We start from the raw sequence: 10107 nt of genomic DNA on the forward strand, positions 1-10107 counted from the left end.
CGCCCACACGACACGAGGTCCATGCCCTCGAAGCTGCAAATCTTCCGAGGCCGCCACCTCGACATCCACTGCTCCGTTGCACCCTGCACACTCAACCGACACCGCCTTCCGGGGCCGCCGCCCCGACATGCCACCGCTCACCCTCGAGCAGCAACGCCGCACGATACAGCAGCCCGCAGCCCACACTGCTCAGGACAACCGCACGCAGACCACGAACGTCGCACCACATCCGGAGCCGCCGCCCCGACAAGCCACCGCTCACCCTCGAGCAGCAACGCCACACGATACAGCAGTCCGCAGCCCGCACTGCTCAGGACAACTGCACGCAAACCACAAACGTCGCACCACATCCGGGGCCGCCGCCCCGACATGCCGTCCAACCGCCCCCGCTGGGACGCGTCGACCGAGCCGACAACCTTGCCACCCACGCAGCTCAAGGTCCTCACCCAAGCCATGTCGACAAACAGCCCTACCTCCTGGGGCCATCGCCGCACCGCTGCCCAAGGCCGCCGCCTCGGCTCTCAACTAAAGATCCCGGAGCCGCCGCCCCGACATACACCACCCATGAAAACGGAAGAGCCCGCACAACAACCAAAGGCTGGCCCTCCAAAGCGACGCCTCCAAGAAGGTTACGACGTAAAACGCCGCCGCCGCCCACTCCAGAATACTGAAGTTTAGGTTCTCACCCGGAGAGCCCAAGCACATGGAAGGAGAGGAGGAACTCTATGACGATGCCTCCAAGAAGGTCACGACACCCGCATGCGCCGACGTCGTCAAAAGCTTTCGCCCAAGTCCCTCATCTCCTAACAGTGAGCCTGCAGATCTGGGCACCATGGATACCCAGACCACCGGAGCCAAGCCTGCTGTGAAGAGCACCTCCCGTCGTTAGCCGCCAAAGCCCTTCCGGGACGACCCGCTGCAGCACCTCATGCGACAGAGAGACGACGCGTTTGCCAGGGTCAAATCCGCGGACAACGCTCCGAATCCACCGTCCCCAGCCGCCGCCGCAGCCTATGCCGATGCAACCATTGCTCCGGGGCCGCCGCCCCGGCATCCTTGCCTTGCCGCAAATCCACGCCGTCCGCCCAGCAAAGCTGCAGAAGCACGCCGCCCAACACCGTGCGCACACTCGCCCAAGCCGCGACCTTCCTGCACACGAGCCCCCGTCGTGGCCTCCCATCCGCGCCCGCGACGCGCCCTGCGCGCGCTCGCCGCGCCTTGCGCGGCAACGCCTGGCCGCCCGTCGTGGCCACACGTGCCGCCCCGCGACCAAGCGCAGCTGCCGCATATCCCCGCCGCGCACCAGACCCCCGCGCCGGCCTTGCCATCCCGCGCGTCCGCCCACGCCCGCGCCTCACCATCCGCGCCCCGCGCTGCTCGTGGATCTGGCCGAAACCGACCAAATTCGGCCGCCCCCGCCACCACAGCATCATCGGAGAAGTCCGAGGCCGCCGCGCGAGCAGTCGCCGGCCCGACCATGCGCACCGCGCCAGACGCATCTGGATCGAGCGCGCCCAGCTGCGACCCCCGAGGAAGGGCGCCGAGCGATGGAGAAGACCCCGCCGCCGCCTCTAGCACACGGGCTTTGCCCGGCGATGGCCCCAGGCGGCGGCGAGGGGGAGGCACCGGTGGAGGGCGCTGCTTGACGGCGGGAGGTGGGCTGCCGCCCGTGTCGCCTAAGCTAGGCAACGCGGGGGCCGCCCTGCCGTATATTCTTGGCCAAAGAAAAGGCCTCAGCGGTCGTTCTCTTCAGATCGACAATTAAACACATTCTGCTGCGCATCAAGGGCGAACGCCCGCGCTAGCCACGTCGGCGCTGGACCCGCGCGCTCACGTGAGAGCAAAGGGCAGCCAAGCACAAGAGAGCTCTCACGCAGTCCAAGTCGTACTCCTTCACTGCCCCACGTCGTCCGCTTCTTCCAGAAGAAAGAGGGATTGCCCAGCCCTCGTTCCCCATCTGTCCGTTCCTCTCCCTCTCCCTCGGCCGCCGCCGGCGGTGACCTCCCCCATGGCTGACGCCCCCACCCCCTTCTCTCTGCCCCTTGCCTTCTCCTCATCATCAGCAACCTCCTTCCCTCCTCTCGCCCCAGATCGAGGACAGGTCTGGATCCGGCACGCCCACAGCGCTGCTTCGGCTAAAGCAAGGTGCTCTTGCCCTGGTGCTACAGCCATGGACAAGGTGCCCTCCCATCTCTTCTCTCTGTATGTGTTGGATGGTGGGAAACAATAACTGCATCAAGAGCTACCTCGATGCCATCCTCGACACCGGCAATCAGATCGCGGCGATCGCCCCTCCCTGCTTCTCCTCAATCTTGTCCACTTCTCCCTGCTACTCCGTCGAGGAGGTCATCACTGTCTACGAAGATACCGACCTCTACAAGTCATTGCTCCGGGTACGTTGTTGACGCAGACGCACAAATCCGACCCTTTTGGATTCTCTGTTTTTCTTCCAATTTGACTATGCTTGTTCTGAGTCTCTGTCTATGTTTCTCTTCTTCTTCAGGGGGTGAACGTGGTGTACAGGACAACGAACTTGAGGAGCAGCGGGCCAGGAGGTCTGACCCTCCCTACGTCCCCATGGCCAGTTTTCTTTTGGAGAGTTCCCCTTTATTCTTGCCGAACTGCGCATAAATTTATTTATTTGGATATGCTCAGTGGTCGTTGACAAGCAGAAATCTGAGGTTGCGGCAGAATATGTTTTGAAAAATGCATTAGGCAGAGCCCTCAAAGATAAGGAGTTAAGGACAATAATGCTCAAAGATTTGTTGTGGGTTCTGCAACCTATTTGTTTTCTGATTTTCAATTATGATTTCTGTCGTTTACTTTTAGAATCATCCTCATTCTCTATCTAAATATGTGGTGCCAATGAAATTAGATTTGTTCTCTGGGTGATTGTGCGGATGAATTTGATGTCGAGAATGTCCGTTCTGTTGGCGAAAAGGCCCCCGTTATTGGGATATTTCTAAGCACACCGCCAAGGAACTTTGAAGGTCCTTATTTTAACCATGAGTTTCATCATCTCGAAATGCAGGTGTGTACCAGGCATTCTACTTTGTTATTCCTTTTTAATAAGCACAATATGGTGGTAGTGATGGTCATTGGCCTTGGGAGATGAGATTACCAAAATGTTTCGCGAACTGATTGTTACACGGTTTTCCATCATTGCTGGAGCTGCACTCCTAGCTTGAAAATACATAGTGCTGCCTTTATAGTCTTTATTGTTGACATGGCCAAGTTTATCTTGAAGGAAGTATAGATGGCACCTCTATGGTGCATGTTTGCCGACTTAATTCAAGATATCCTGCTGGACTAACATCATACATCCAGAATGCCAAAAGGCTTTTGGCAGATTCCAAGGAAGAACAAAATCCATACGATTCACGCCTTTGGTAAGTCTTGCCTTGCACCATTTTTTCATGAATTTGTTGGGTTGTTTGAAATGAGCCTTTTTGTGTTGTATGTGATCTAAATTTTCAGTTCAAAAAGACATTTGCTCTTTTTTCCTACTCTGAACTATTGTGTACTGAACTACTGATATGCCTTAACTAAAGTAGTAGATGGTGTTAATAGATGAACTACATTTTCAGGTTCCCTCGAATGAAGTATTGACCTTCGGTGATGGCAATTTTGTTTAAGCACACAATATTGTGTTTGTTCTTGTAGCTGGTGGGCTTGGCAAAAGATTTGGTTACAAAGGAATTAAGGTACCGTGGCTTGAATTCCGAATAGAAAACATACATCCAAGTATTGTTCTTTCTTTCCCTTCAGTAGCTGGAATTTGGGTTAGGGAAGTAAGAACAAAATATTGTCCAAAACAAATCCAAGTGAGTTTACTGAATGCTAACCACATTCTTGCAATTAATGATTGTATCAAGAAGTGCTTTATACTTTCACTTTGATCCCTTTTTGGGTTACAAGCATGCTCACCCAATGTTCACGAACATGTTAAAGCCAGGGAGTTTATACTCAAGTCTAAAGCATCCTATCAATCTGTGCTATCTTTGTGTAATAATTTAACTGCGCTTTTGATCATATATCACACAGGAAGACCTCGACAAATACTTTCAGCCCCAAGGAAACAAAGGTGACCACCCCGTCATCCTTGTCTGTTGGCTGGCTCATTCTTGTCCTCAGCTGGGTGCAGGGGATTTCACCCTCTTGCCATGCGTCCGGCCGCGGCAGGAGAAAGTGGGTGGTAGCGAGCTGTGGGATTGGTCATTAGTCAGTTTAGTTCACCGCACCATCCTCATCCAGGGTTTGGTGCGGGATCTCGTCGGCTTGGCACCTTCATTGTTACTCCGGATCCCCGGTGAGACTCAACACTTTTTGCGTCTCCCTGCCCTGTTTCCAACTTTATAATTCCTCCTCTGTTCAGAGTTGGGAACAAATAAAGCGTCTCACGGAAATTCGTCAGGTTGAACGTTGATTTATGTTTTCAGAAATGAGGCAACCTTACATGTACATATTCATGGATATTTCCTTTATCACACCCCCACCAGACATGAGTTCTTTTGTATTCAGAGCTTTGGAACCGGGTCATAACTACTTACGTTTGAAAAGTCACTGTTAATGATAACTGGTGCATGGATTATTGGTGGGCCTATTTTTCTAATGTTGTGATTTTGGTCAATTTCCATTCTTGTTAGGCTTTGGAAGCCAGATCCACTGTCACAAAAAACTAGCAGGCAGCAATGTCCAGATCAAAACTTGCAAAATTGACCTTTTGGCTCCAATTTTTGGTTTAAGTCATTGATGTGTACCTTTTTCTGAATACCTTAATTATAAAACAGGTTTGATGCAGTTTTGGAGCTGGATGGTTAATCAGTCTGATTTGTTCGTATAGTTCATGGTACCACATCTACAAGCTGCATCTTGTGCAAATTTGTTGTTGTGTGTGTGTATATGGTGCTTGCCTACTTGGTGTTTCACTTACCCCAGTCAGAGTTCTGTTCTTTCTAGATGAAGCTACAATAGTTAACCTATAAGGTGCAGGTTCTAGCCTTCTTGGTTTCTTATACTGAACAGGACTACTGTTCTTAATCATATGACCCGATACCCTATGTGTCCTAATTAGGCCTTTAGGCACTGTAATCTGGCTATTGTTTTCTTTGTATTAGTAACTGCTCTTGTTGGTTGGCTGTATAATTAGGCCTTTAGGATTGGAATCTGACTGTTGTTTCCTTTGTAATATTGGTAACTACTCTTGTTGGCTTGGCTGTATAATTGGATAAGAACATAGTAGGATCTACACTATTTTTTGTGTTGGTAAATAGCTAACTTGGTCATATACTCAGGATCGCCGCCTTCTTCCTCCAGGCTGGCAATCACCTGCAGGTTAACGTGAGGAAGTGACGAGATACACGAAGGGTTGGAGAAGGACTGCAGGAGGATGTGAGAACATGCGTTGTTTCAGATCCACCCGACTGATCCCAAGTTTTTGCAAGGTCTGCTTCTTATGGAAAAACTTCTTTCGATGAGCCGCCTATCCAAATAATTAAAATTACTCCTTTTAGTTAGATTTAGTATTAGCCAAATTATTTGCTTCTGTGATGACGAACAAACTGAGTATAGTTTTATTTTGCTTTAGATGAGTATTGTAGAGTAGGAAGACTTGCAAGAATTTGTATAATAGTTTTGAACTCTTCTGAAACTGAAAGGATCACACATACTGAAGCAAACAATTTATGTATTATTATGTACGAGTTTGGATTATTCTGAAGACTTCTTTTAGGTGCTTGGATTACTCTGAGCAACTCTCACAAAAGTTGAGAGTATAGTGTGAACACTGGCCATAGTGTGCCAGGATGACCGCTTGCACTACAGGAGCCTCGTGGCACTTGTCATCTTTCTTTTTTCTTCCTCCCGCCTCCCTCCCTTTAGCTCTCATTGTAGCTTTTGTGTGCAAGAGGTTTGATCATGGGCATAAGCACAATGGTTTCACATTTCATTGGTGCGTGCGCATAAGAAATGAACTTGGAAGAATTTCTTTTCTAAGATGATTTGCTTCATTACTGTATGCACGAGCATCATTCCTAAATATAGTTTATCATTTGTACCCTCTTTTTGGTCCATGACGACGGTGATGTTCCTATTGAAACACAGGTTTGGAATTGATAATTTCCTGGATTAGTAGACATTGGTGTATTTCTCATTTTCTGTTTGCCTGGTCTTCCCTTGCTATGCTCAAGATTGCCTGCCAGGTTTTCATTCAAGATGAGAAGCTACTCACACACATGCATGATGCATCCACATATTTATTTTCGATCTGACAGCTTTGGCTTTCCTTTTTTCATACATCTTTCCTTCTACGGTGTGAGTCTTGTTTCATGGAAATGTGCACTCTACAAGTGTGATTCGGAGGAGACTGGATCGAGCTCATTGAGAGGGTCAATATTGTTCGGGTTGGCTTCAGTATTTCCCCACCGCCTGCTCAAGACGCTGTGGCACAGCCACGTTGGCCTCGGTGGCAGGTCCAACGACCGGCGGCGCCCGCGAGTGGGACGTGGGCTATGTGGCAAATTTGATAATTTTGACCTCGGGACGAAATCATTTCACAGAATGAACTGGGTGCGAAACTAATTCACTCCCCTGACCTTTTTGTGTAGCACCCGCCACGCCGGCGCCACACCCGTACTGTGCAGCGCCTAGCTCGGCGGCGTTGCACACCTGTCCACCGTGGCAGCCCCTAGGCCCGCACCCAGCAGTGCAGCGCCTCCGAGCTAGGCGCCACACATGGAATGTGCAGCGCCTAGACGCTGGGCGCCACACATGTAATGTGCAGCGCCTAGCGGCTAGGCGCTGCACTATGACTTATCCAGCCACTTTGCTGGCCCCCCTCCCCCACCCTCCACACCACACACTCCCACTCTCTTCCCGAGCTTTGGCCCCTCTCCCACTCTCTCCCCCTCTCAAATCCTCTCCCAAATCTTGCAAATTTGAAGAATTTGTCCGTGGATTTCGAAGTCAAACCCTCAAGGTAATATTCTCCGATCCCCTTGTTTTGATCCAAGTAAAGTTCTCCCATTGCTCATTTGTTGCTAGTTTGGGGAAACCCTAGTTTTGTTTGGATCTAGAGATTTGCATGGAGATTTGAGATGTTTGTTTGCCAATTTCTATGATTAGGCTTTGTTAGTATGCTAGAGTTATTCTTATGGGTGCTCTTATGTTGGTGCTAGAGTTAGGTTTAGGGCTAGGGTTATGGTTATGGTTAGGGTTAAGGTTAGGGTTAGGATTGTTGTTTGATATATATATTAGGGTTTGTATTCCGTGTTTATCCTTGGATTAGTCTCATGGAAGCAATGTTACCTTGTGTTTTTTGAATGCTTATAGGGATGGGAAGAACATGTGTGTTTGTTCATCATGGGGACAAAGACGCCTTTTTGAAAGGCAATATAGAACCGGACCCGGATGAGCTTGACATGGTGTTTGATAGTAGTCCTAACTATGCGGAGCTCTTGCAACAAGTTAGGAAAGATTTGAATTGGATGGACCCTAGTGATATCATTGAGTTGGAGGGAAGGCATAATGTTGGTTTTGGAATGCACATCCGTTGGAAGACAATGCGTGTCAACTCGGAGCAACGTTGGGTTGCATACAAGGAGACGGTGGCCGAATCACTAGACAAGGCTCTTGAGTTATTTGCAACGAAGAAGGTTGATTCAAGTTTGCATTTGGACTTGAACCGGAACCCCTCCCCTTTGGTTGCTAGTAGCCCCCCACCCTTGAAGCGAGATGAAATTGTTGAACCTCTTTTGACCCAAGAAGTGAGGCCAACATTGAGCCCGTTTACAAACAACCAAGATGAAGCTTTGCAAGAGGACAATGATGAGTATGCGGACGATGACAATGAAGTTGATCTCCATGACAACAATGTGGGTGATCTCGACAAATATCATTTGCAAGAGACAATGGACCATTCCATCCGTTTTTCCCGTGCATATGCATCGGACTCGGATGACGATGGTCCCGATGAACAAGTTGATGCGGAGGGCTTCACGGTGAAGGAGGGCGAAGCTTTCGAGAAGGTATTTGGTCGGGATCATCGGACTACATTGTTCAAGGATGTTAGTCTCGCGGATGAAGCCGTGGTAGATGGTGGCCAATGTGTACCTCTTGGGGTTAGGCCAAGCTCTCACCGTGATTTGGTAGATGACAAGAACCGGATTGCTAACGGTTCTAAGTTCGACACCTTGTTGGAATTGAAGATATGGCTCGACAACTATTCGGTTACGCATTATCGTCCACACAAGGTGGTGAACTCGGACGTCAATGTGCGCTACATGGTTGCATGTGCATGTGAAGATGAAATATGTCCGTGGATTGTGCGTGCAAGACCATGGAAAGGAGGTCCAACTTGGCATGTAGTGAGTTGTGTGCCAACTCACTTGTGCCAAGGCAAAATGGTGGATGGCAAGATTGTGTCCCAAGACCACAAACAACTCACGTCCGAGTTCATCGCTTACAGGCTCTCCAACTCAATATCCACACTTCCAACAATGAGCGTCCAACATGTCATTGATCTTGTGAAAGCCATCTTTCATTACAAGGTGAAATACGACAAGGCATGGAAGGCGAAGCAAGCCGCATTTAAGATGTTGTATGGTACATGGGAGGAAGCATACAACCGAATCCCTAGGTTGTTGTTAGCCATAGCCGCGACAAACCCGGGCATGGTTCATGTGGTCGAGCCTCATGGGCACCAAACAACGGTTCATGAAGGAAGGAAAGTCAGAGTATTTGGCCGTGCTTTTTGGGCGTTCGAGCAATGTGTGAGGGCTTTCGAACACTGTAGGCCGGTCATCGCAATTGATGGCACGTTCTTGACCAGACAATACAAGGGCACCTTGTTGGTTGCGATAGCAAGTGATGCCAATAACCGGGTGTTGCCATTGGCATTTGCTTTGGTTGAGGTGGAAAACAATGACAACTAGGAGTGGTTTTTGCATCTTTTGAGGACGAAGGTGTTACCCGCTCAAAGGGAAATTTGTGTCATATCGGATCGGCATCCAGGAATTCTTAACGCGGTGGAGATTGACATTCCCGGGCATGCTCCGTTGCACCATCGATGGTGCATGAGGCACTTTTGTTCGAACTTCTATAGGGCATGTGGCCTTAAGGAGGTGGCCGATGATCTTCAAGATTGTTGTCTCGCTTTCTCCGATAAGCGCTTCGCCACTTTGTACAACAAATTGCTCGCACACAAAAAACTTGATCCCGGGGGTCAAGACTTTCTCAATAGGCACATTCAATACCGGAACAAGTGGGCATGTGCTTTTGATGAAGATGGCCGGAGATACGGTCAAATGACAAGCAATATGGCCGAATGCTTCAATAGGGTGCTCAAAGGTGCACGTGGATTACCCGTGACGGCAATAGTTCAATACACATTTGACAAGATGAATGCGTACTTTGTAAAGTACTCGATGGAAACCGATGCACAGATAGCTGAAAAAGAAGAGAGGGACAATCAGATATTCATGGAGAGGGTGGTTAAGGAGGCTCACCTCATAAGAAAAAGGGAGGAGGAAGAGGAAGAAGAGAGGAAGAAGAAGAAGGGAAAGGGGCCTTGCTCTACGCAATAGAGCTATGTCATCCTCTTCGATTTGGTTGTGAACTACTATGTGTCATGAACTACTATGTCTCCTCCTCGATTTGGTTGTGAACTACTATGTGCCGTGAACTACTATGTCTCCTCCTCGATTTGGTTGTAAGAACTACTATGTGTCGTGAACTACTATGTCTCCTCCTCGATTTGGTTGTAAGAACTACTATGTGTCGTGAACTACTATGTCTCCTCCTCGATTTGGTTGTAAGAACTACTATGTGTCGTGAAGTACTATGTGTTATGAACTACTATGTGTCGTGAAGTAACGGAAGGTAGGCCTCCAGTTTGGGCCAAAAAATTCGCTAAGTTTTGTGCAGCGCCTAGCCTGGGGGCGCCAGACTGTACAGTGCAACGCCTTGCTGCTGGGCGCTGCACTGTAGAGTGTGGCGCCTGCGAGCTAGGCGCTGCACAAACACTTAGTGTTTTTTTGTCATTCATACTGGGTCATTTTCAGCCACACTTCAACATTTCGTATAATAAACATTAAGGTTCAAAAAGTGTTC

At 49.2% G+C, this 10107-nt stretch overlaps 1 protein-coding gene across 6 annotated transcripts; it reads left to right on the forward strand.

Annotated features, from left to right (window-relative positions):
- Positions 1-1794: 1794 nt before the first annotated feature.
- Positions 1795-9034, forward strand: LOC109749079 (uncharacterized). Of its 6 annotated transcripts, XM_073508733.1 has the most exons (9): positions 1922-2393; positions 2504-2555; positions 2656-2767; positions 2876-3031; positions 3248-3389; positions 3588-3704; positions 4045-4309; positions 4791-4849; positions 5295-9034. In XM_073508733.1, exon 9 carries the CDS (start codon positions 7320-7322, stop codon positions 8928-8930), a length of 1611 nt encoding a protein of 536 aa, XP_073364834.1. In that variant the 5' UTR covers positions 1922-2393; positions 2504-2555; positions 2656-2767; positions 2876-3031; positions 3248-3389; positions 3588-3704; positions 4045-4309; positions 4791-4849; positions 5295-7319; the 3' UTR covers positions 8931-9034. The 6 variants fall into 6 exon arrangements, 4 of the variants coding, with proteins under 4 accessions (XP_073364833.1, XP_073364829.1, XP_073364831.1 ...); XM_073508732.1 differs by lacking the exon at positions 2656-2767 and having other exon boundaries at positions 1795-2393; XR_012202936.1 differs by lacking the exon at positions 4791-4849 and having other exon boundaries at positions 1872-2393; positions 5295-5712.
- Positions 9035-10107: the final 1073 nt, after the last annotated feature.

Source organism: Aegilops tauschii, chromosome 1 (genome assembly GCF_002575655.3).
Source record: "Aegilops tauschii subsp. strangulata cultivar AL8/78 chromosome 1, Aet v6.0, whole genome shotgun sequence".
Classification (NCBI taxonomy): Eukaryota; Viridiplantae; Streptophyta; class Magnoliopsida; order Poales; family Poaceae; genus Aegilops; species Aegilops tauschii.